Source organism: Phaethon lepturus, unplaced genomic scaffold (genome assembly GCF_000687285.1).
Source record: "Phaethon lepturus isolate BGI_N335 unplaced genomic scaffold, ASM68728v1 scaffold17104, whole genome shotgun sequence".
In the NCBI taxonomy this organism is placed as follows: Eukaryota; Metazoa; Chordata; class Aves; order Phaethontiformes; family Phaethontidae; genus Phaethon; species Phaethon lepturus.
In genome coordinates this window covers 27,430-54,781 of record NW_010534151.1, presented here as the reverse complement: position 1 = coordinate 54,781, position 27,352 = coordinate 27,430, and the positions used below count along the sequence as shown (strand labels likewise).

The following is a 27,352-nucleotide window of genomic DNA, read 5'->3' as shown; positions in this document are numbered from 1 at the left end:
GTGGTCTGCAGAAGGCGAATTTAAAAAAAAAAAAAAAAAGAAAAAAGAGAAAAAAAAAGAAAAAGAGAAAAAAAAGAAAAAGGAAAAGACATGATGGAGTTTTAGCTGCAGTCTTCCTTGGTGCTATTCCAAACCCACATAAATGCAAGATTCTTCACTGGTAATGAATTTTTAATTGTTTCCTGCAGGATTAAAAGAGGATTATGCCTTTTTTTTTGCCTTTTTTTTTTTTCTCTGTAATTAACAATAAAACCTAAGAGGATTCTGCTGCAGGACCTCTTTCATTTTCCTAATTAACCCATCTGCTGCTACTAGTCGGTGCAGCTTCCAGCAGCAGTTTGCTACAGACCGTCCATGACAGAATGCACCAGGTGCATTTGCCCGCAATGGAAGAACATGCTCATAGGAAGACCTACAGGAGTTGGGATGTGTGTGGATGTCTGTGTAGGTGTAAATGGCAATGTGCATATGGCTGAAAAGGAGGAGAAAGCATCGTGTTGCAGTTTATTTAGCCGGCTTCAAGAATATGAATTTGTTGCATCTGTGCTGGAGTATGTGTATTTAGCGAGACAGTAAAATAGGATTGTGCTCATTGTATTCTAACTATTGTATCGTTTTAATTTGATAATTGTTTCTTGGGTATATTGTCTTACTCAGAAGTTGTTACTTTTTATTGCATTTGCTTTATTTTTAAGGTGCTTACTCAGGAGAACTCTTGAGAAAAATTCTTGAAGGCTGTGGCAGAGACCCCATTTATGATTTCAGACCAAAGTATTTACATTGTGAATATTTTCCACTTGTTCTTTTTAACTGAACTGTCTGGAGACATTAAGAAGAGGTGGTTCTGTTCTTGTTAGTGAAAATTGTGAAAAATATATACATTTGATCTGGTATCAGACATAAAAGATCTAAGTGCAGTATGTAATGATTAAGTATAATTTTTGTTTAATTCAGCAATTCTTCCCGTGCACAGTGTGTTGCCAGGCAGGGGATCTGAATACAGGTGCTTATGCTTGAATCTTGTTTCCTGAGCTGGCAGCTCTGCAAAGGCAGCATATTTGTACCTGAAGAGAAAGAGCATCTCACATTGCTTTCAACTCATCTCTCTGGCCTTACATGCAATAGTGGATTCTGGGAGTCATTTATGGTCCTTATAGCTAGAGGGAGGGTTGGTCCAAGGTGCAGTTTTCAAGATAATAAGGAGGGGAATTATCTAGGGTCTTACTCCTCAACATTGAACCAGAAATACTTCTGAACTGTTGATTCGTCACACTGAATGTGGTGGAAAATATATCCTACTTTATTCACTGGAATGGCTAGTATTACCCTTGAAAAAGGCAAGGAGATGTTATTGTGTTGTATGTGACTTCTTTAAATATAGGCTATAGAATTGGCAATGTATCATCAAAAACACAAAGTGAAAAAGGAAATGTTTTAAGAATTGATACCTTTGAGACAACTGTAAGAGGCTAGCTGCAAAGGAAAATTGTTTATCTTGACATAAAAACAAATTTAAAAATACGTTTCACAGCAGCCTCCTTGTGCTTGATAATTACTGAATTTAACAAGATGTCCCACAGAAAATTTCATGAAGGTATATTTCTTTACATTGTAGCTATTTGTGTTGCTCTAAATTTTTTCTGTGTTTTTTATATTTTTAGCACTTTTTTATGAGAGAGGCTAAACAGTAATTAAGAGGTGCAGGATGAAAAGATGGCACAATCAGTGCTGGTACCACCAGGACCTGACAGCTTCCGCTATTTCACAAGAGAATCACTTGCAGCTATTGAGCAGCGTGTCAATGAAGAAAAAGCTAAAAAATCCAAACAAGAACGCAAAGATGATGATGATGAAGATGGCCCAAAGCCAAATAGTGACTTGGAGGCAGGAAAGACACTGCCATTTATTTACGGTGACATACCTCCAGGAATGGTGTCGGAACCCTTGGAAGACCTGGACCCGTATTATATCAATAAAAAAGTGAGTGTGCTGTATATTTCTATCAGAGCTTAAGACAATTAAAATACAAGGAACTCTCTCACATAGTATTTCCAGTACTTTGGACCTGGTCTTCACATATAATGCATTCCCCCAGCAGCTGATGTCATTGGCAGATTTGTGGGACCTGGTCTGTGGTAGAGGTGCATTTAAGCTTATTTTAATATACCTGGCACTTTACTAAAATTTGTAACTTTCAGTGTTTTACACATGAGAGAACTGAAGAAGTAGCACAGGGGTTTCTTTAGAATTATTATTTTATTAATTGCTGTATTATAGATGTGAAAGGAGTAGATCTTCACTATGAAACCCATCTCAAAGGTAGCTACACACCTTCTCGCTAGCTTCACTGTCATGTGGGAAGCCTAGGTTGCGTTCTCTTGTTGCTGGGAAGAATAGAGAAATAGGTAAAGGTAATTTCTCAGGATATGCCAAAGATCATCCTCTTCTGTTTTGTACTCTATAGAGGCATCATATATCCGACTTGGTGAAAAATTTTTCATATCCAGATTTATATTGTTCTATGATTGTTATCAAAGAGGAGGTATTTGAGAGGGACATAAATAAAGAGGAGGTAGGAATTCCTCTTGGAGTGTCAAAAGAATGTTACGTAATTGTAGAGATGTTGTTACTTTAAACAAGAAGAAAATATGTGGGTTTATTTTTTTAAAAAATGAACAGCTGTTGAGGCCAAATACAAAAGTGCTGAACTTTAGGCTTTTGGCCAGGTGGCCTTGGGTTTCCTCCAGAACTCCAGTCCCTCAGGTTTTGGCATCATAAGTATTGCACCATCATTGTTTTACCAGTAAAGAAGAAATTACCGTTGTGGTTTTTTTTCCTGTCTTCATATTTTTTTTCTTGTGTTTTCTTTTCTGTGGAAATTAGCTAGTAACTAAAACTATTGAATTAAAAAAAAAAACAAACATGAAAGCAAAAAAACTACTTCAAAGAAAAAGGAAGAAAACCCCCAAGACTTGTTAAGAAGTCAAACTTGAGCTAAGTAAAAAAAAACAAATTAAGATATTTCCCACAGGAATTACGGGTATGCCTTATCATGAATATGTTGAAACAATAATATAAGCATACCATGATAAACTGAAGAGACAGAACACCTTTAAAAAAAACAGCAGTATCTGAAACATTCATTGCAGAGTTCCCAAAACTCAACTCATGCTGTGGAGAATCGTGAGTTAAATTTGAAAAGAAGGTTTTCAATTAAATATTGCGTTCTGCTCCCTTTACTTAAGTGATTCACCCTGTTGAAGTCTGGAAGTAGGCAAATGAATTTGGGTTAAAGTGCTGATCCCTTTTCTTCCTTCTTTCCCAGTCCTGCAGTAGTAAAAATCTAAATTCGGTGCTGGAAACCCTTAATTTAGCACATGTATTATCATGCTTTGGAAACTAGAAAAGTAATTCTGCAATTAAGCGTGGACGTGGAGTAAAATCCTACTGAATTGCTTGTTCCTGATTGAGGAATGCATAGCAATTGTCTTGATCTTTTCCAAAAGCATAGTGGTTTCTAGTAGGAGATGTGAGACTCCAAACTGTACGTGCATTGCAATCATAATTTCTCCTATTATTTTTCATGGTGTTTGTTGCATATCTTTGAAAATCTTGTTTAGGTCAGGCTCCATTTTAATTTTTTAATATGTCTTGATGACTCAGCATCATACAAATGGTGCTTCATTAGAGGTTTTGTCAGAGTAAAGGGAACAGAAAACATATGAAAAACTCTGATTTGAAGGCATATTTTCTTGAACTCCAGGAAGAATAGTAATAGAGTTGAAAAGTAATGGTAGCAAAGGTAGTACATTACAGACCAATCCTTTTTCCTCTGCAATTAAGGATCAAAGTATGGCTTGACAATCAATGGGCACCTGGGAATACAAATATGTTCTGTTTGGAAGCACTGAAATTTATTATTTCAGGCAGAGGAAAGCACTGTGTTTTCAGGATTTCAGGTGCTGTATTTGGCACACCTGCTCAGAAAGTAAAATATAATCTTTACAAATGCTGCCCTCTGATTCCAGCTGAGGCAGATCGTGGCTACTGGCTGTGCTCCAGGTTTACATGGCTTATAATTCCCTTTGGGCTTTTCAGGGCTGCCACAATGCTAGCTAGATCCACTTACCTTCAATGAGCATGAACTTTCACACATATGTAGAAAGAAGAGATGACAGATAGGAATTTCTCCAAATGCATGGAAATCTGAATAATTTAAAACCTTACTGCATGTTAAATAAAGACTTTATCCTTCTTTATTTCCCAGGTTTTAAGAAAAACTATTGCATTTATATAAGATGTTGGTAGTATGCATGAGTTATTGCTGAAACTGTGGTGAGACAGTGAAAATACATGGATTATTGAATTCTGTATTAGGTAAAAGTAAAGCATGACAGAAGAAAAATAGACAGAATTGCAGATATGAAACTCTCAGAAGAAATAGTTGAAAAGCTCTTTTCTTAGAGAACAGCAAACAGTGTTCAGTACATTACCGTTATGTTGAAAAACTGGTTGTTGAACACTCAGTTTCGTTGTTTTCATGAAGTTCGCTCTTGAAATTTAAATCACTTTGTAGTACTATTGTCTTAGCATCTTGATGTGATAATTAATGCTGGTTATTTGATTCAGGGAATGTTGAAGTTTGAATGGCGCTCTTTTTTTCAAAGTTACGTACTTCAGTATATATATTATAAGGTACAAAAAGTACACTAATTCTTCAATTATTACATACATTTCTATCTTAGATACCTGTCTTTGTTTTCTAGCTAGCAATATCAGGATTACTTATACTTATTACAAATAAACTTATTCAGATGTTTTCATGCAGTTATATTTATAGTAATTTGGCTGGACTCTACTATGTGTGAACTGGACAAGGGGTTTGTGAATCAGGGGGAGTTGTAAATGGAAGTCTTCTCCAGTTTGACCAAATATGATTAATGATGAAATGAAAATGATTCTGGGTTTGAACTTGTAACTTATTTGTAACTTTGTATCTTTTAAATGCTATTTTTCATTCTGTGTTTCTTTTTCCAGACCTTTATAGTATTGAATAAAGGGAAGGCAATATTCCGATTCAGTGCCACCTCTGCCCTGTACATGTTAACTCCTTTCAATCCTCTCAGAAAAATAGCTATTAAGATTTTGGTACATTCATATCCTTTTCAAGTGGTTAATCTAAAACTGTAGTGAATGAGATGTTACTTAGTATTTAAATCATTCTCTGGCACACATCCCAGGATCAATATGTTCTATAGTTTTTTGTCCCTCTCTAGTATTTCTGTCGTCTTTTTCTTAATCTCTTTTTATGTGTGTGTTCATTAATGGCTCTTAATATGGTAATATCAGAAGCCAGACAACCAGTCATTGTCCTTTACTGTTTCTTCTTGTGTCTTATTTCTTCCCCCACCTAATTGTTCCCTTCCCTCTTATTTTTCCTGTAATCATCACACCACTTTTTCATATATTCCCCTCTTCCACATTTTTCATAAACTGCAGATATATTGCCTAAATACTTTCAGTTCTTCACTGACACATTGTGTTAAAAACCAGATCTGTGATCCCAGGTTTGTGCTTTCATGAATAATTAGTGAAAATATGGTTTCATTATTCCTTTTCATTTTTTGATTCAGATCACAACTGCAGAAAGATAGGTTGATAAAACAGCTTATGTTTCTTGCTTTATTATACATTCTTAGTCCTATATGTATCTTACCTGTCTATTTTATTTCTTGATTATTGTTGTATTATGCACTTGTAATCCTGTAGATGTTTTAATTTCAGTCTTCAAGTAGGTTGTGAGATTTCCACATTGCAGGTAAAGATTTGCAAAGCTAAGTGATGATAATGACTTACCTATTATTTTGTCTCTTTCAGTGTTTTGATAGCTGACTGTAGTAGGCATCCCACTGGTCTGATCCCAAATGCTGATATGAGCAATGAGCATTGACTTCAGCAGGTCTGCTTACTTAAGGAACAAATACAAATGTTTGCACACTTATATTTTACAGGAGTCTAACATAAGCACACTGAATGTAGTTTTGTGTGTAGTGTTACATGTAGGGATCCTAAGATCATGTAGAATAAAACTTGGAAGTCTGATAAATGTTATCAACGGCTAGGCTACAAATGACTTCAGAATCACTTCATAGCCTGTTCTGTATTTTCTTGCTACAGGTGTCACTACAAATAATAATTTGTCAATTATATGACACTCCTTAGCATGTTATAGAATGTTATTCAATTACATGGAATAATGGAAGATCATGGGACTGAGATGGTGATGAAGACCTAGAGTCACCAAAGTCAGAATGTTTAAAAAATGTTTTTTAAAATTGTGGGAAGGTATATTCTAGTTGTTTCTCCACTGCTGAAAGAATAGTGAGGATTTGAGACTCTGAGAGGACATTTCATCAAAAAGGATTTTGAAACTCTATGTAAACTGCAGGCTTGTGGAACACTCTTATAACATGTTAATTTTTATGTTTTTTAAATACCTTTTTCTTCTGCACCCTTCATAGATGAATTACACAGTGAGAAGGTAGATTCTGAATAAAGGATTTGAAATATATTTACTGAGTAGAAAAAACAAAGAATTGTTGAATGTAATGCCAGTTGTTTGACAGTTCAGAAGGCAGAGGTATTTACTGTTGCTTGATTTTTTTTTTTTTCATTAACGTAGACATGCAAAGAAAACCTCATGAGGGGAACCTCACAGTACTTCACACCCCATAATACTCGGATTTCTGTTTAGGAGCACGGTGTGAACCTGCATTTTAGTTACAGAAGCTAGAGCTCAAAATTCTCAAAATCGTTTTGCCCTCTTTCTAGTTTTAGGTGATGGTGCCATCATGAGGACATTTTGTGCATCATCAGTGTAGTTTTCATTTTGGTGTTTGTATTTTCATTTCTGAGAATGTCATCAGTTCTGAGAGTGAAAGGTGGTAGATCCGGAGCAGTTCTGTTAAAATCAATGAAATTATTTATGACTTGGACTTGTTCTAGAATTCTGTTTAGATTTCTTTTTTTTGAGAATATCAGGTGCCTTCCTCTCCATCAACATTTATACTACAAAAGCAATATATAAAGCAAACAGTAATAAAATACTTTTCTCCCTAGAATTTCCCTATGTTCTCTCCTACTGTGTGATAACTAGTTTTCAATATATGTATTATAACAATAGGCAAAAATGTTCATACATGCCAAATTTTATGGTGAAACATAAAAGAAGGAAACTGAAGAAAATGTATTCTTCAGTTTTGTATGCATGAAGTAGATCAGATTTGTCTAGATCATCCAAAACAAATGCTTTTTGTGTTATTCCACTAAATTAGAAGCCACTACTTCAAACTTTAACAGTTTTATTCAAAAGAAAAAAATTATCTAAGGTCTTCTTAATATTAAAGGTTGGGGGTTTTTAATATCTTTCAGATTTTCTAGTTTTTAGTATGTGATTGTTCTCTTTTAGCTATGAAGCAGTGACTATGGAAGCTTTAACATATTCAGGGCTTTTCCCTGAGTGTTAACAGAGCAGTGGAGGGATAAATAGCTCCTGATAGCGGAAATCTGCCAAAGCAATGTGTTATTTGATACTCTTTTAATGAGATTTTCTGGCTTACATTCCTTAACTCTTAATCTACATTATTCAGCATGCTTATCATGTGCACTATTTTGACCAACTGTGTATTTATGACCATGAGTAACCCTCCGGACTGGACAAAGAATGTAGAGTAAGTTAAATGGATTTGAATATATCTGAAATATATATTAATCTGAAATAAACCACTGTAAATTATTTTCTATTAGGATGGCATACACTGGCAGCATTTACCTTGTTGGCATATCCTTTCAACAGCTATTCTGGTGCTAGTTTCTTCTGTGTAATATTAAATACATATATTTTACAATACTTCCCTTATTGTTCAATGTTCATCCTCTGTTCGCAGTACTAGATGGGGAATGTAAGAAGAGCAGCTATTCTTATGACCATGCAAAAAAGTGGACTATAAATATTTTCCACTGCATTCTATGTTATGTCTGTGCAAAAATGTGGGGAAATACACTCTTCCATCTCTATTGCAGTAACTGTTACAGATAAAGGGACTGTTTAATGGATGGCTGTGTTCACCATAGTGCAGCTTTCCTTTACCAAAGACAATCTAACAATGGAAAGCTTGTATGAAAAATAAGCTATTAAAAAGTATTTAAGTGATTGGCTAATCTTCCCTTAGGAAGAGAAAAGGTCCAATATGATGTCAACTACTTGGTGCCCGTATACAATTGGCATATATTTTGTCATAGTTCCAGGACTGTAGACCACATTGTGAAACACTGCTCTTCATGGTGCTTCATTTTTGCAATAGCATTTTATGCTTCTGCTTCTTCTTCTTTATTCCTAATTGCTTTTGATGGTATGTACCTGTTTAATCTTCAGTAATCAAAAGTGAAATCATAGGACTATTAAAGTCAGTGGAGGCATTCTCATTTGGAGTTCAATATGAACATATATGTATTCAGGATGTCTAGCATATAGTAAATATTTACGAATAAAGACAGCTAGCTTGAATGTTTCTTCATGCCATTATATTATGCCATTTAGATATATAACAGAAATCCTTCTCATCTGTTGAGTAAAGCTGTGCAGGAAAGAAATTTTTTAGTAAACTAAAGAAGTTCACATTGGAAAATTGGTTTCAGGTTGGCTTAAGTCTGAAAACCAGTTCAAGCCTATTAAGCAGTTTAATTTGAATTCTTTTGTATTAAAGCTATAAATGAAACTAAATTTCAAGATGACGTTATTTGGAGGTAGAAAATTGAAATTACTCAGAATGCCAGAATTAAATATTTTTACGTTTTACATTTGAACCACATTTTTTAGTCGAAGTGATCAGCTGAATTTTATTGGCATTTGTAAATATATTTGGTTGTTCTTGCACAGGATTTTGCATCTGAAAACACTTGTTTTGTTCCAGTACTATGCCTGTCTTGCTGAAAGTGAGGTACTGGATACACCTACTCTGTAACAAAGTCAATGAGGACTAATAAGGGTCGACACATTGCCAGCTCATGATACTAAGCAACATTTAAGCATAAAAATAACATTGAAGAAACAAATTTTTAGTCTGGAAGCAACTTCTGAAATCCTACCATAATCCATCCATGTGTTTTGTTATAACATGGATTCAGATCGGACTTAAACATGCCCCAATGAAGTAACTGGGAATTTTGCAACTGTCTCATTGGTATAGATTATAGAATTTGAACTTAAGCTATGGGTTGTCATTTAGTCTTTTAATCATAATTTCATTCCTACTTCCTTATGGTATAAATTCTGCAGATATTTAAAGTTGGTTGTAACTTCCATTAAATCCCTATGCCATTTAAAGAGAAGAAAATGAGAATAAAGCAACTAGAGAATATAATGTGTAAAGATAATGTGTATGTTTCTATAAACTCTGTCTTGCATATTTTTCTCAGATACACATTCACTGGAATTTATACCTTTGAATCACTTATTAAAATTCTTGCAAGGGGCTTCTGTTTAGAAGATTTTACATTTCTTCGAGACCCATGGAATTGGCTAGATTTCACTGTCATTACATTTGCGTAAGTGTTCCACTTTTTTTAAATAAAAAAATATTTCTGATAGCATGAAGTTAGTAACTAAAAATTGCCTCATATTTTGTCAGCCAGAACATTTGGAGCCTGGACTTCCTGCAGTTTCAATATGTTTCTTCTGCTTCTTTTACACATTTTAGTATTTCTAACTAACCATGGGCTGCAGAGGCCAGCATGGTGTGACAGCCCCTTAGGATTGTGAATGCCATCAGCCTGAACTGTTCATATCCTGTCTCCTTTCTGCATACCAGTCTTAAAGGAATCCTTTTGACTTCCTGCTATAAGCTGACCAAATTAGGCTTCAAACATCAAGTCAATGTGGTTTATTTTGATAAAACTTAACTTAATTTATGGTCAGAAGTATATTTATAACACAGGCAAAGTACAGTGAACGGTGAAGAGGTCTTGATCAAAGACACAAGCAAATAGGATAAAATCTGCCTCAATTCTGAGTAACTGTGATTTAATCCTACAGGTATGTAACAGAATTTGTAAACCTAGGCAATGTTTCAGCTCTTCGAACTTTCAGAGTATTGAGAGCTTTGAAAACTATTTCTGTAATCCCAGGTAAGAAGTAGTTGGTGTAAGGTGTTAGGCCCCTCGTATCTCCAACTGTTATTTGTGTGCTGTCATTGTGTTTGTGTGTGAACTCCCCTATTACAGATATGTGACAGAGTTTGTGGACCTGGGCAATGTCTCAGCGTTGAGAACATTCAGAGTTCTCCGAGCTTTGAAAACAATATCAGTCATTCCAGGTGAGAGCTAGGTTAAACACTGAGGCTGACTTTTGTTCTACAAAGGCTGTACTTATGTTTTTAAAGCATAAGCCTTGTTTGCTACACTTTATTAACAAAATAAAAAAGCGGGAATCAAGACAAGTAATTTTATTTAAATTGATTCTCGCTTTTCTTATATTAGTTGTATTTTCTTTTAAAAAAAATCAGCCTTTGAGTTTAACAAATTCTTGCATGAGATTTGCAGTAAACAGCCTATGTGATTTGCATCTTATGACATCAAGCTTTCCTTTACATGTTTTAAATACAAGTTAATTTTAAGCTTTCATACTGATGCAAATATTCTCATTTATTTCAGGCACTTGATATAGCAACTTAATTCAGTTTTAAGTCATGTATAAGAAATTAAACTCTAAAGGATAGCATGGGCCATGCATGGGGTATTGTTTTAAAGATGTCTTTCTTCTCCAAACCATCACCCCTCTTATATTGTAAGAAGATTATTATGATATTCAAATATGCACTTAGAATGTCTTTGTAATGGGTTTACTAATGCAGAATACTTTTTAAAAGGTTCATATAAGAAAGGTTTGGGCAAGAAGCATCAGCAAAAGTAAACAATGCTTTTCTATGTAGGGTTGAGATATAGCATGAATAATAAAATCACTTGTTTTGGCACAAACAATGTGTTTGGTATTACCTACTTTTTATTTCTGTACACTATTAAATAAGCATAAACTTCCAGCTTTTCATTCACTATAAAGTAAGCATAAACTTACAGCTTTTCATTCATCTTCACAAGTAATAAGGCTTTCATGAAAACTACTGTATCACAAATATTAGACTCATTTAGTTGTCATTTTGCATGAAATCTTTATCTTATCAGGAAAAATCACATAATTTTTTGTGTGTTTAGTATCTGTTTAACATCATAATAAAAATCTTTTCTCTTTGCAGGCTTGAAGACTATCGTGGGAGCGTTAATTCAGTCTGTGAAGAAGCTCTCAGATGTTATGATCCTGACTGTATTTTGTCTGAGTGTATTTGCACTAATAGGGCTACAGCTGTTCATGGGCAACTTGAGGAATAAATGCCTGCAGTGGCCTCCAGACAACTCTACTTTTGAAACAACTGTTATTTCCTACTTTAATAGCTCTATAGGTGAAAATGGTACATTTATTAATACAACAATGACAACATTTAACTGGGATGAGTACATCGAAGACAAAAGTAAGAGTTAATTATATCATCTACTGCATTGATTTTCTGGAATTTTTTTAAACAGATGCAAAAACGTCAGTATCTTTCCATTGCATTTTAACTGGTGTAATCTGAACAAGAGATATAAAAGCAGTCGTTTTGTGTAATAAATGAAATCACAGTCATAATGTAGTTTAACGTACTCATAATACTGTACTGGGTACCAAAATATCTTTTTACCTTTTAGAGTAAATCCACGACTTTTAGAGTAAATCCACGCTGCAGCACAAAGCAGAAATCTCCATGGTAGCTTCAAACTTCCTGAAATAGTATGACATAATATGGCATTTGAAATCATATAGCCACATTAGTGCAAGATAATGCCTGATATCATAAATCTACATTTGAACGTAAGTTAGCTCATGAATCCTGCCATAGCATGTAAATGAAGCTGCATTGTTTCTTCTGGAACTTGATGAGGCACCATACTCCCTTGCACAGCACAGACACACCTTTATGAGAGTACTGGTGATTTATCCCATGCTTGTTATTCTAGCAAAATAAGAACTAGCTTCCATATTATATATCTTTCAATTTGTTTCTTATCTGTGGAAAACAAAGAAATTAGCATTTTGGTCTCCTTTGGACCTCATAATACAGTATTTTCACCATTTTAGATATTTAATGTCACTACTATGTTAAAAAAATTCTTTAAAATATACATGGAACAACTCAGAACATATCTATATTAGATTGCTATTCTGTATTTCATAATGGTAAATAGCTTCAATCTCTCCTATTTATCTACTCAGTCTCTCCTATTTATTTTAGTGTATTTAGGGTTTTAACTTTGTAATTAGGCATAATCTTAGCTTTTTTATGAAGTCTGTATAAGTGTTGTAACTGATGCCTGCATCACTGAAAGTTAGGAAACCTCAGTTTAACAGCTAAATGCTTTTGGATACAAGTTTCATTGCCTTATAATCTATTAATATACTTAGCATGCTTGTAGTATCATAGAAATGTTATCTGGGAGAAGATTTGGGATGATAACCTATTCTTAAGGCATCTGAAGAACAGATTCCAGTCCTTTCCCCTTTAGCTGCTTCTGGTACTACATCACACAAATAGAAAGTGTTTTCTAAGTATCTGACCTAATTTTTTGTAACTTCCAATTGAATGTATTACTACTTCTCCTATGGCCTTAGAAATAAGATAATTGTACACTACATTATTTTAGTCTTTATGATATTTTAAAACTGTTATCTTCTTTATTTCTTGTCTTTTCTAAACCAAGCAATCCTATTTTCTCTTTTGCTTTTTCTATACCTATTTTCACATTTTTTTGCTTTTAATGGACTCTTTCCAATTAGTATGCATTTTGCTTTTTCTTTTTTTTGTTTTTATGGTTTTTGTTTGTGTGTTTTTTTTTTTTTAATGAGATGCTCAAATCTCTAATTCTAACAAATTAGAAGTAATTACCTTGTGCCATATATGCAACATTCCTATTAACACATCTCAAAATTACATCATTTTTATATCAGCACCATATTGTTGATTCATAGTCAACTTGTGGTTCGTGACAGTCACTGCATCGTTTTGTACAATAGATCCTGTCTATTTTGCATTTATGTATTTGATTTTGCCTTGTCAACTGTAGCATTTTCCACTTGTCTCTGTTAAAATAAATCCAATTGCTTTTGGACCAGCTTGTCAGTTTGTAAAGATCATTCTAAATTTCAATCATCTTCTCGCCTAGCTTGATGTCTTCAGAATACTTGATACGTTTTTTTCTACTATTTCATGTCTGAAGTTGATAATGAAACTTGTTATGAAAACCGTGTATAGCACAGATCCCTGGAGGATCTTCAGAAAGATGCCCTTATGAATTGACATAGGGCCACTGGCAACTGCTCTCTGAGAATCTTTTTTCAAGTATTTTGTGATGAGTCCAGCCAGAACATATCTTCTTTATTTGCTTATGAAAGTGTCATGTAGGACTCGTACCCATCACTGTTGTCCTGTTACTAAGTTGGCAGGAGACAGGAATACTTTTATATATGACATATTTTTTATAAACTCATATTGATGATTTTTGTTACTTTATCATTATCATCTTCTTATTGAAAAATTATTATTTGTATGTTTTTCAAAATAGTGGTCTGAAGAGTTGAGCTGCCTGGATGGTTTAACTGGATGGAGGAGCTGTGTCATATAACAATGTGAATTAGGCCCACAGACACTTTTGAAAATCCATCTTGGAGCCTATCTGCACCTTTAAACTTTTTAAGCTTTTTAAGTAGCGGCTAGATCTCTCACAGGGCATGACTCTGTGAGCACCAGAATGTCTGAAAATCCGCTTTTTTCTTATTTGATACCTGAGAATAGATTGCAGATGCATAGATTATGCACATAATATCTCTCTAAAAAAAAAAGTGGATTTACTGCTGTCTCTATTGTATACTGGTAGTGACAAAGTAGAAGCAGTCAACAGGAACTGGTTGCAATTCCCTGCTTGTCTCTTTAACATTAGCCCTCAGTTAGTTCATGCCAGCTAAGCTAGTCCATGCCAGCTGGCAGTGACTCTCAAGGAACCATCTGCTTCCTGGGAACAGCCAGAACATACCTAATTTTGGCAACTTTAGCTTAATATGCCACCTGACCTAAAAATCTCCACTAGAGATTCCCATTTTACCATAAATATCCCAAACTAGGAATTGATGGCAAATTGGTTTTTCCTTTCTGCCTCAAAGCAGGACAAAGAAAAGAAAAGAATGTGTTGGGGGCTTTTAAGACTTCCATCTCTTTAAATTATATTTTACCTCATTTTAATAGTTAGCCTATTAACAAAATACATATAGATATTTCGAGTACATTCCTTTGCTATAGAATTTTGTGTAGTAATTTTTTGTAATGTACAATAAAAGCTTGGCTTCTCCCTCAGCTGCTCAAATCAAGATCCAGTTAGCAATTTCTTGCTGAAAAAGTTTCAGTACTTTTTCAAGTAATATGTGGACAAAATAGTATGTAATGAATAATTATAAATGAATTACACTAAATGGTGTATATCTAAATGCATGAACAAAGGCAGGGAATCACCCTCATCCTTTGTCTCATTTTCCTGGTATTTGTTCGCTCATTTGCTGACATACACAATTTGGTATTCCACCCATTGTATCTTATTCATTTGGGTAGATTACTGAGAATTAGCTGTATGACTACCTTTCTATTTTCTAAAGAAAGGAGAACTTCAAGACTCTGTAGAAAGTAATTTTCCTGTCAAAACAGTATTTTCTATGCTTTTTTCATTCCTAATCATTCTATATTGCAGTTAAACTGTTTATTAGCTCTGCTTATTTCTTTAAAGTGTAAAAGTCTATATCCATTAGGTAAAAATGATGTCTTTCTCATCACCTTTTCAAATTTTTTTTTTTTTTTTTTTTTGGAAACAGGTCATTTCTACTTCTTGGAAGGACAAAATGATGCTCTACTGTGTGGCAATAGCTCAGATGCAGGGTAAGAAAATGGTCATCATTTTTCATTATACATCAAGAAAAATAATTGCCTACTCTAGAATAGCTCAGGTAGTCAACTTCAGTATCAACTGTACCATAGAGTTGCAACTTACCAGTGTTTTGCATTTGAAGCTATACCTAAATATAACCATCTATGTGATTTGAGTTTACACAAGCACTTTCGTCAGCATCTTAGGCTAATTTTGTAAAGGTAACCACATGAACACTATGTGCATAAATGTTGCTGCCAGCCTGCTGACAACTGTTTATCATCCACCATGCTACTTGACATTCTTCTCTTGTCCTGGTGGAGATGTGTTCATATGGCAAATTGTGGGGAAGGGTAGATTACTATTAATTTTATTATTAAAGCATTGAAATATCATTAGGAAATGGAATTAAAAATTGAAAACCAATAAGATAATGTATTTTTATCTTAGGTATGTAGAATAAAATTTTACTTGTTCATAATTTCATTAGCAACTGGTACTCCTGAACAATTTTATGATTTACTATAGCCTATCGTAATTTAGAGTAGTTGTTAAAAATAGCATTTCCTCTTCTTTTGTAGTCAATGTCCAGAAGGATATATATGTGTGAAAGCTGGTAGAAACCCCAACTATGGCTACACAAGTTTTGATACATTCAGTTGGGCATTCTTGTCACTGTTTCGGTTGATGACTCAGGACTTTTGGGAGAATCTTTACCAGCTGGTGAGGACTTATTAAAATAAACGGCACCATCACCAATACCATTACTACATAGTACTTGCATAGTTATTTTCATTCACGTGTCCCTAAGGCCTTTGGGACAGAAATCATCTTTTATTTCATATATGTAAGCTAAAACAATAGGGCCTTTGTTCATGATTTAGGTTCCCTTGTGCTACTCAAATATATAATAAGAAATAGCTGCTATTTTATGAAGGTGGTTAAGCATTATTGTTTCTTTTTACAAATTAGTAAATGAACTTAAGTTGTTAAAGCTTACCCAAACATGCTGTAAATAGATGCTTTAAATGAAGTTAAATTGATTTGCAGTCTAGTACAAATATGTTGTCTTTGAAAAGGTTATGTCTTGTCCCTGAACTACACATATCCTTAACCTGAAGGACAGTGATGATGTGTGGTGTGACATTTTGTATACTGCACTGTCTTTGTGGCATTGTAGTTTGGGACTGATGAGACAAGAAGGTAAGATGCCAGGTAGTGGCCCCACTACTGTTAGATTTAAAGGCTATAATGTAGGTGTATAGTGGGGGTAGCAACTGCTACTACAGATTCTCATTGGTAGAAGTTCTGCAGTATTCAAGCTACAGAATCTTATTTACCTTGACCATAGTAGACATGAAACTTGGATTTTTGCACATGTAGCCAGGATATAATACTATTTGTATATGGAAAAGGTAACTAAATATTCTTGTGCTAACACAAAGCAATCTTATAATGTATTTCTAGATTGTAACATAGATGCTACCATATTATGCAACAGTATTTAAGAATCTGCTAAAAATGTATATTATCTCTTTTTCTCCAGACGCTGCGTGCTGCTGGGAAAACATACATGATATTTTTTGTTTTGGTCATTTTCCTGGGTTCTTTCTACCTGATTAACTTGATCCTGGCTGTGGTTGCCATGGCCTATGAAGAACAGAATCAAGCAACCATGGAAGAAGCAGAACAGAAAGAAGCAGAATTTCAGCAAATGCTGGAACAACTGAAAAAGCAACAGGAAGAAGCTCAGGTATCCCTGTAAAGTAAAATTCCTTCTTCCCTTTGTAATTGTGATCAGATGCTTTATGTCCACATATGAGAACACTCTTAATCCCCTACTCTTAACAATATATTCCCTTCATTTTCCAAACAGTCTTTAATGTTTTCCATTGCACTGTTTCTGCTGGCTTGAGTGAACCTGTTAATTTGTGACAAAACTGATAACAAATAAGCTATAATACTGGATTTTCAAATTGGAGATGGAAATTAACTTTTTTACCGAGTACTTGAACAAGTTTCCCAGCGTGCTTGTGGAATCGCCATCCTTGGAGATAATCAAAAGCCATCTGGGCATGGTCCTGGGCAGCCTGCTTTAGATGACCCTGCCTGTGCTGGGGAGTTGGACACGATGACTTCCTGAGGTTCCTTTCCAACCTCAACCATTCTGTGATTCTGTAAAATGGAGATGGAGATGTGGGGAAAAAAACCACCAGTAGTTCTGCTTATTTAAGTAACAGAAGCAAAACTATTGTAGGTGCTGTGCGAGAAATATTTTGCTTCAGCAACATTTGGCTTTTTCTACTCCTTCCCCAGCTCTTTCAGCAGAAAGCCATAGTGTTCCAGTTTTAAAGAAAACTGGAAAAAGTGGAGAAACTGGACAAAACACTTCTGTGGTACAGACATGATGATTATGTACTGCTTTGAAATTACTTTTCATTTTTTTGAAGACTATGAAATCTTTAATAGGATAATAATTGCTAATATCTGCTTGGCATGGGGCCACATAGAGCAGAATGTATGTCTTCCATGTAAGCAAATGACTAAAGTCAGTAGTAGAGTTTTTTTGGTTGATTGGTTAGTTGGTATCTGTTGTGTTTTTTTACCACAACTTATAAATAAATGTTAATCAAATCCTCCACAAATGTTTGAAACTTCAAACAGCAACAGGTCTCTAATAGCCTGCAGTTTAACTGAAATCTCTGATTTGCAAAACTGAAATAAACAATGTTACACCAGATCTTTAATAGACTAGAGAGTATTCAAAATCCAGCAAGATGGTGTAAGAAAGTGGTGCTTCCTGTTAACAGGGATTTTTCCTGTTTGAGCCTTGATTCCTTACTTTTACATACTATTTCAGGTGCAAAATTCATTGCTACATATTGCTCTAGTCTAAAACAGATGCTTGTTAACTTGGTGCTCTGACGGCACAGTTTTCCCTTGGGCCGCTCTAACTCCTGGTTTACAGAGCAGTGGCAAATCATGATTCCTGTGGTGTTTCACAAATTCTGCCTCTTATGATATGCTGGGTTCAGTGAAGTGGGACCATTGATTTTAATTCAAAATCATTATTTTTTTTAAGAATGGCAATAAATTTAAAATAGAGTGTGGTGTGTGTTTGTATAAATGTTGTAAATTGCGTATGTGCTTGTATGTATAGGCAGCAGCAGCAGCTGCGGCAGCTGACTCAAGAGATTATAGTGGAGTAGGTGGAATAGGTGGATTTTCCGAAAGTTCTTCTGAGGCGTCAAAACTGAGCTCAAAGAGTGCTAAAGAGAGGAGGAATAGAAGAAAGAAAAAAAAGCAAAAGGAACAATCTGAAGGCGAGGAGAAGGATGGGGAAGAATGTCACAAATCTGAATCAGAGGACAGCATCAAAAGGAAAGGTTTCCGATTTTCCATTGAGGGGAACAGACTGACATATGAAAAGAGGTTCTCTTCCCCACACCAGGTACCATAGTATTATTACCTCTTAAGCACTTTTGTTGTCCACTCATCATATAAACAAAATCGTGTAAAGTAGTTTGGTCAATTCTTGCAAAAGATACCACAGATTCTTTAATATCTTAAATCAAAGTATGACCAAGTGAATACTTGCAGCCAAAGATAAGAATGTAATTCTCTCAAATTCTTGTAAGATTTTGATTCTATAAGATTCTATAAGAATTTGAGAGATTTTGTTTTTATTCTGAATTTATATGTGAAAAATCAAAATAATGTGTATTAATTAAAATGAGTTGTATTTTAAGTTTCTTAATGAAAATGGACCTATCTCCCCATCAAGACAGATGTATTCAGCATGATCAGTGGCTTCAATATTCGGTGCACACATAGAAAGGAATTTCATGTTTTAAATGAAAAAAGTACTAAACTTGGGATGCAAAAAACCCAGTAGAAATTGCATAAATGCTCATGTGAAATTTGGCAAATTAATTGATGTGCAACCATTAATTGTGTTATCTTAAAGAAGTTCGAAATATGTGTGGCAATGTGTCCTTGCATGTGTTCTCTTGGAAACACCGGTGACTGAGTGCCATCTGCACCTCCCATCCAGACATTTATATCATTTAATAGTTTTGTTATGTTATCCCTTCTATAGTTTTCAGAGATGCTCTTCGTTTGCCCACCTCCAACTCTCCTTTCAGCACTTCAAGTCCAGATCTCATACCCATTCTGTCCTTTTTCTGCCCTTTTGTGTGCCTCAATATGCTTCTTCCTTTTATCCCCACCTTCTCAGTTGTCCCTGGTCCTTATGACTTGCTTTCTCCCTCTTTTTAGTCACTATTACTAAACTCATTCCTTTCTTTTTAATCCTCTTCTATTACTGTCCCTGGAAAGCCTGTTTCATCCCTAAACAGATCATGAGCATTCATCTTCTCTTCATGTATCGCTTTCTCCAGCTCCCATTCTCAAAGAAGCTCAGACCTCTTCATCCAATATTTTCTTATTAAGGACTGTCCTCCTTAGATCAGACTGTGGTGGGAATACAGTAGTTTTAGCTTCCTATTTCTGCCAAGTTAATGCCTCCTTCCACTCGCTTCCTAACATACTTCCTTTTTTAACAGTACTGCATCACCACCACCACCACACCTCTGGTCTGCCATTGTTTTATGTTGTTAACTATCTAACTAATCTCTGTAAGACTTCATTGCTGAATTCAGTTAGTCCATGATTCATTCTGTTCCTTATACAAATCTTCACACCTATATCCATTGACTTCAACTTCATGTTGAAGACCCATCTGATGCCTTAGGTGCATATTCTTGCTTGTGTCTTCATTCAAACTGCAGCCTTATTCAACTGCAGCTCAATTCATCCATCTTGTAAGAAATGAAGGATTCCTCATACAACTTGCTTCTCTTACCTTTTCATCTCCAACTTCATATACAGCTGTTTAGTATGACAGTCTAGCAATCACTTCCCCTCTGGTTTTCCAGCCCTAGTTCCTTTTCATTCTGGGTTCTAGCCACTAAACAGAAATTCCACTCACCAATTTTTAATAACCTTTTCCTAGATAAAACTCAGGTTTATATGTTACCTTTGACATTTTCCTCGACATTTCACTTGCCTTCAATGTAACTGACCATTATGTTCTTCTTGAAAACTTATTTTTCCTAACATTCATGATTTCATCTCCTCTCAATTCTCCTGGTTTAGTTGTGCTTTATAAGGCCCTTTTACCCCTTTGACAGTTTTCTAAGGGATTTCCACAAGGCCTTTTGATACTTCCCTTCTTTCTCTTTTTTTTTTTTTTTTAACTCTACTCTGGACCCACGACTGTGAATAATTTTTAACTTGGACTTCTTTCCATGTCCCAATTACTGCTGTATTCATCAAGAATGTTGTTGCAAAGACCACTAACCTATCTCATTGCTTTTACCTAATCTGCCAGTAAACATATCTACCTAAAGATATTCTTTTAACACCATAAAACGTACGTGCCTAAAGTTCTTCCCAACCCACCTTGTCTACTTACAGTAAACTAGTCAAGTCCCAGCTTTGAGTGACCCATGCCAGCATTCATAACCTCCTGTTAAATTTTCAAACTAGTTTCTTTGAGCTCTTTCTGGTGTGCTGCCCCTCATGCTTGGAAGAAGCTCCCATGAGTTTCCACAGAACACTTCATTGCTTTCCTCAAATCCCTCTTTAAAACTCTCTTTTACCATGCTGCCTACAGAAAGCTTGACAGGGAAGTGACTTCAGGTGAGCTAAGACCACTGTTTATTCATACCCATCAATTTTGCCTCCTTGTATTCTCTTTCTTTTTGTACCCATCTGTTGTGTTACACTTAGATGATAAGTTCTTTGCAGAGTGCCTTTTTGTTCTGCATTTTACAGTACCTAGAACAATGGGGCTCAGGTCCATGAAGATAAGTTGCAGAAGAGAAACAAAGACACTGCTTTGTCATGTATCACCTCTGCTGTTCATAGAGGTCTTGGGTGAAAGCAGGTGCTAATACTAATCAATCAAGAGAATCACTAATATGAATTAAAGTTAAGAGCATGTGTAATTATTTGCAAGATTAAAGCAATATTTTGACTCTGATCCTGAAAAGATCTTCCCATAACAGACCATCTACTCACATGAGTAAACTGATGAAGATTAGTGAGACTGTTCATACCAAATTACAATCATATCTTTGCATATACAGGGTAGCTAAGACTTTAAAAAAGAAATTAAAACCTTATTGTGGCCTACTTGACTAGTATCTGAAAAAATATGTATGTTTTTTAAACTAGGCAGTATTTGTGAGCTACCTCTGTGTGCAGACTGAGTCATGGGAAATTTGCCTAAGATGTTATTTACTCAGCCTGTCAGAGTAATGCCAGCCTTGGTTAAGTAGTGTCTAGATGTGCTTACTCAGTTTCTGAACAGCTGGTAATAAAACAGGCAGAATGGCAGAGGAAACAATTCCATCAAGCAGTTTCTTTTACTCTAATTAAACCAGATGACTTCACATAGTTGAAGTGGTAAAGTAACTAGTCTTTGTCTGTCACTTATGTGCTCTTTGTTTACTACCCAAAAGGGAATGTATTGGGGGGGCTGTACCAGTTCATTTCTTTGTAGATGACCTTACCCTTTAAGACATATTAACACTGTGGTTTTTTCCTCTGTATGAAAATATTATATTTAAAAGGATTTTCATCTGATAATCATTGTTTTTATTTGCCTACAGTCTTTGCTGAGCATTCGTGGCTCCCTGTTTTCCCCAAGGCGCAATAGCAGAACCAGTCTTTTCAGCTTCAGAGGTCGAGCAAAGGATGTAGGATCAGAAAATGACTTTGCTGATGATGAGCACAGCACTTTTGAAGACAATGAGAGCAGAAGAGATTCTCTCTTTGTTCCTCATAGACATGGTGAACGGCGCAACAGTAACATTAGTCAGGCCAGTAGGTCATCCAGGACAGTACCTGCCCTTCCAGCAAATGGGAAGATGCACAGCACTGTGGATTGCAATGGAGTAGTTTCTTTAGTTGGTGGGCCACCAGCTCTGACGTCACCTACTGGACAGCTTCTGCCAGAGGTGATGATTGATAAAGCAGCCACTGCTAGCAATGTAAGGAAGTCTGCAATAGCTCAGGCATGATGTCCTCTCCCTGTATGATCAGCTACTGTTTCTACAAAATTTAGTCACTTGGGAATGATTCCCTTTCTAGCCAAGCTGTGAATGCTCCTTTCATATATTCCAGTTGTAAGCTGAAGTAGAAGTTCTTAATTCCAGAAGTAAGCTGAAATTGTCTAGCTCTCATTAACTAAATATGTGAAAATATATGCTAATTTACTGGGAATTAACAGAATAGCATAGTAAACCATTGAATAAATGTAGTATGTGTACATCCATTAATTCATTATGCAAACTGAAGACTTAACTGGAAGGTTTTGTATTTGTATATCAGACATGATATCAAAAAGAAAAATTAATTATATTTACTTAATGGAATATATTAAATGAGTATTTAACTTCTTGCTGACCATATATGAAACTTTTCATGTAACACTGATAGTAAAACTTACATGGGTTGTGATAGTGTTCCTTCAACATAGTTAATTTTTCTAGGTATTTTTTTTGGAGATGTCAACATTATTAAATATTTTTTTCTTTCATGTTGTTTGAAAACGTGCTAGAAAATCGATAATTTATTCTAAATTAAGAGTTAGCTTAAAAAATACACTTATTCTTTGTGCTTTTACTGCTAGCTGTGCATTTTCATGTTTGGAAAGACTTCACTGCTTAATTAGAAAGATATTTATGGCAGAGTTCATTGACAAGCATTGTGGAACTTTTTATAGTCTAAAACCTGTTTATATTCTAAAATCTGTTTTAATGTCTGAGCTCTGTTTCAGCAGAATACTTAAAAAATGTTCTTTAAGCACAAGAGCAATCCTACTGATGTATTTGACTATTTGCTCTTCAGAGAGTTAGGCATACGTTAGTCTATTGCAAAACCATGACATAAATGTAGCATGGTGCAGGACAGCAGAGTGTTTTAAACCCCTGTACTTCTATAATAATTTACAGTGTTATTCTTATTAAATGAACAATCAACAGGCTGTTTTATCAATGTTTTATTTTCAGGGCACTACCACAGAAACTGACTTAAGAAAGAGACGGTCTAGTTCTTATCATGTTCCTATGGACTACCTAACAGATCCTAGTGCAAGGCAAAGAGCCATGAGTATAGCCAGCATGCTTACAAACACAATGGAAGGTATGTAACACAGAATTTTTGTATGACAATGCCATAAAGTGCTATTAAATATATGATACATTAAGTAGTACTGGTGTTTTAAGGCAACTATTTCAGCCTAAAGGGTACAGGAAAGATGAAATCTGTATATAGAGGTAGTATTTTTTTTTTTTAAGATGGACTGATACTTTTGGAAAAGCAGTCAAGCTTTCAATTGACTTAATAGGTTTGAGGGAGAAGTGGCAAACCTCCAAGTTGAATGCAAGTAGAAAGCAATTGATCAATGCAATGTTTCTCTAGAGAAGTTACGTTTTGGGGTAAAAGATTTTTTTAGATTACTGAAATGGCTATGCTTCTTGCAGTAGAAAAATCCCCTTTTACCAATTCAACAGACATGCTGTTTCACAAAGGAAGGACCATGTTGTTCTTTCTGCAAGGCTAGATACAACGAATCTGAATCATGGAGTTAAGCCACTACTTGTAAAAAAGGTCAAAACATTACTTTGAGGTTTAAATCACTGTAGGTAATAATGAGCAGTTTTGCACATGTGGACCACAATACTGTCTAAAAGTTGTCTTCACAACTTCTCTGGGCAGCCTGTTCCAGTGTCTCACCACCCTCACAGTAAAGAATTTCTTCCTAATATCTAATCTAAATCTACCTTCTTTCAGTTTAAAACCATTACCCCTCATCCTATCACTACACTCCCTGACAAAGAGTCCCTCCCCATCTTTCCTGTAGGCCCCCTGTAAGTACTGGAAGGCTGCTATAAGGTATCCCCAAATCCTTTTCTTCTCTAGGCTAAACAACCCCAACTCTCTCAGCCTGTCCTCATACAGGAGGTGCCCCAGACTCCTAATCATCTTCATGGCTCTCCTCAGGACCTGCTGTAAAAGGTCCGTGTCTTTTTTATGCTGGGGACCCTAGAACCGAACGCAGTACCCCAGGTGGAGTCTCACAAGAGCTGAGTAAAGGGGACACACTTCTTTTGATGCAGCCCAGGATAAGATTGGTTTTCTGGGCTGTAGGCGCATGTGGCCAGCTCATACTCAATTTTTCATCCGCCAATACCCCCAAGTCTTTCTCTGCAGGGCTGCTCTCAATTCACTCGTCACCCAGCCTGTATGCCAGATTTCTAAGACAAATTTCTATTTTGCATCTTATGTGGCATTCGCTTGTGAATGGTTATTTTATCTCTTGAATATTTAGTATTCTTTTTTACATCAAATTTAAAACATAGTGGGACAGATTATTTTTAATGGTGATTTCTTTTGACTGACAATAGCCTTGATTTCAAAAGGTCTACAACATCAACAGTACCTTGGAAAACAGCATTTAGGCCTCAAGGAAATACCCAGGGGATACTGGAGTAGAGAAATATATTTAAAATGTTATTTTCATTTTTTTTCTCTAGAACTGGAAGAATCCAGACAGAAATGTCCACCATGCTGGTACAAATTTGCTAATACTTGCTTGATTTGGGACTGCTGTACTCCCTGGCTGAAAGTCAAACATATTGTAAATTTGATTGTGATGGACCCATTTGTTGACCTGGCCATTACTATCTGCATTGTTCTGAACACCCTGTTCATGGCCATGGAGCACTATCCAATGACAGAACAGTTTAGTGGTGTGCTTTCAGTAGGAAACCTTGTAAGTCTTTCACGATGTACCATGTGAAATGCATTTTTCTTAAATAATGCTTTTGTGACCTATGTACATATGTTTAAAAGAAAATGTTGAGCAGGTATTTATAAGCTTGAGATGGTTGAATTTAAATTTAAGCTGTACTGAATCCCTCTTTGTCAACATTTGTGGATTTCGCCACTCTTGCTTAATGGAGCAAAAGATAGTAAAATTTATTGAGTCAATATGCATTTTGATTTTTAAAAACACTCAGCTTCTGTCATTGAAGCTGGGTAAAGGAATTTATCTAGTATTTTTTCTTGGATGGATACTTACAAATCATAAGAACTTTCAGTTCCATTCCCACACCTGTTCCTCTCCTCACTAGCACCTCTTGAGGTCCTGGGTGTTCAGGGAATTGTAGAGGGGAAAGACCCAGTAAGCATGGCAGATGTACTGCAGCTCTGCAGGAAGTGGTGAAATGGCATGACAGTGCATTCTGCAGGTCATCCTGAAGAAGAATAGTTCTGCTCAACTTTCAGCATAATTTTTTTTCTTACTAAAATAATTGTCCCTCTCATAAACTTCTCTTTATCCCTACAAATAAAATTATGTCCCAAGGGCAATGATGAGATCTAAGGAGGAAAAACTGAGCATTAAAATAGAAGAGATTGTGTGTATTGGTATTTATACATGCATATTAGTAGGCTAGATGAAAACTGTATTTTTCCCATTTACCTCTTTTTCTTTGGAAACCAAACATTGTGATGCATATGTAGGCTTCAATTCTGAATTTAATTCCTAACCCAAATGTACGGCAATGCCGAGAAGCTATTCAGATTTATCATGGATTGCTGGCTGAAGATATAACTCACCAAGAGCTGATACCTTTAGTTTTATGTTTTTAATATTTTCTCATTAAACTGGAGTAAGAAACTGTATTTTCCTTGCAGGTGTTTACTGGAATTTTCACAGCAGAAATGTTTCTCAAGATAATTGCTATGGATCCTTATTATTATTTCCAAGAGGGCTGGAATATTTTTGATGGTTTTATTGTGAGTCTTAGTTTAATGGAGCTTGGTCTTGCAAATGTAGAAGGATTATCTGTCCTTCGATCATTCCGATTGGTAAATATACTAAATAGAATACCTTTCTATGTTATATTTCTGTATTTATGCATGTATGTTGTACTTTTTTCATTTTACATTATATATTTGGCTAAGACAGGAGATCTTTTAATAAAAACTTACAAAATACAAAATTGAATACCTACTAGATGGCATGTATCTATTATGTCAAGTTTGTTTTACATATTAGCTTAGTAACATCTGTTTCTTCTTCAAGACACTGTCAACATCAGTTCTGTTCTTGCAGTCAATGTGCTTTAAGGATTAACTTTTTTTAATAGTAGTATCCTTTAGAGTCTTTTTCTCACTAGACGATGGAATAAAAAGTGCAAGAGCCACAGACCCTCGCTACCTGTGACTGAAGATTAGTAAATCGCTTAGTAAATCATGGATTAGTTAAAAAAAGTCTATTGACAGTTCTAGCTGATAGGCTTCCATTACCAGTTTGCTTGCACGGTTAGTTTTAGAAGAGAGTAGTGTTAAGATTTTTCTTTGGATAGGGAGTTTTCATCACTACCAGCCTTCTCCTTACCATCCTCTGCAAGGGTCCATCCACTGTCTGTCTGTTATTAGATATCTGTCATGAATAGGAACTTGAATAACCTTGGTCTTGCTGAAGACTAGGCTAGCATGCAAGTTGATTTTTAAACACTCTTCTGAAAAGACCTACACAGTAACAGACATAAAGCTAGAGTTGCTAGTTATCAAGCTCAACTTTTGCCTCAAATAAAGCAAAAAATACTTAACATTAAATAAAAGTTAAACAAACTCCCTTTAAAAAAAGGAGGGAGTTTAAGTTCGTCCATTTTCTGGTTCTCAGTATAGCATTATATAGCATTATATAGCACTTTGCAAAAAGTCTAGTATCTGCCTGGATTGACTTCTCCCTCAGTAATAGAATTCTGTTTTTAACTTTGCATCTATATATTTTACTTATCTGTCATCCCATGAAATAATGTTTAGATTTAGATTCCTTTTAGTATTCTCCTCTTTCAATTGTCAGAACACTTGCTGTATCTTTCCAAATTTCATTTTTCTAAAGGTTACATGAGACATGATTTAGACACAGGGTAACTCAAATATGAAATGTGTAGCAATAATTTCATTACAATTAGTAACATGAATAACTGTATGCTGTTCTTCTCTTTTGCAGCTTCGAGTTTTCAAATTGGCAAAATCTTGGCCAACTCTAAATATGCTGATTAAGATTATTGGCAACTCAGTGGGGGCTTTGGGTAACCTGACCCTGGTACTGGCCATCATTGTGTTCATTTTCGCTGTGGTTGGGATGCAGCTGTTTGGGAAAAGCTACAAGGAATGTGTCTGCAAGATCTCTAGTGATTGTGAACTT

The 27,352-nt window shown here is 35.3% G+C and overlaps 1 protein-coding gene across 1 annotated transcript in view; it reads left to right on the top strand.

Moving 5' to 3' along the window:
• Nucleotides 1-1,635: 1,635 nt before the first annotated feature.
• The window catches only part of LOC104619540 (sodium channel protein type 2 subunit alpha), a gene marked incomplete at its 3' end in the record, with an annotated part of 53,143 nt that continues 27,426 nt past the window's right edge, over nucleotides 1,636-27,352 (top strand). Inside the window, exons 1-15 of the mRNA XM_010285451.1 lie at nucleotides 1,636-1,980; nucleotides 5,038-5,156; nucleotides 7,641-7,730; nucleotides 9,478-9,606; nucleotides 10,282-10,373; nucleotides 11,310-11,582; nucleotides 15,005-15,068; nucleotides 15,639-15,780; nucleotides 16,604-16,810; nucleotides 18,218-18,508; nucleotides 21,735-22,115; nucleotides 23,136-23,268; nucleotides 24,663-24,901; nucleotides 25,828-26,001; nucleotides 27,155-27,352. The exon at nucleotides 27,155-27,352 is cut by the window's right edge and continues 168 nt beyond it. Of these exons, the coding sequence (XP_010283753.1) occupies nucleotides 1,714-1,980; nucleotides 5,038-5,156; nucleotides 7,641-7,730; nucleotides 9,478-9,606; nucleotides 10,282-10,373; nucleotides 11,310-11,582; nucleotides 15,005-15,068; nucleotides 15,639-15,780; nucleotides 16,604-16,810; nucleotides 18,218-18,508; nucleotides 21,735-22,115; nucleotides 23,136-23,268; nucleotides 24,663-24,901; nucleotides 25,828-26,001; nucleotides 27,155-27,352 (2,799 nt within the window). The remainder of the gene's footprint in view (nucleotides 1,981-5,037; nucleotides 5,157-7,640; nucleotides 7,731-9,477; nucleotides 9,607-10,281; nucleotides 10,374-11,309; nucleotides 11,583-15,004; nucleotides 15,069-15,638; nucleotides 15,781-16,603; nucleotides 16,811-18,217; nucleotides 18,509-21,734; nucleotides 22,116-23,135; nucleotides 23,269-24,662; nucleotides 24,902-25,827; nucleotides 26,002-27,154) is intronic.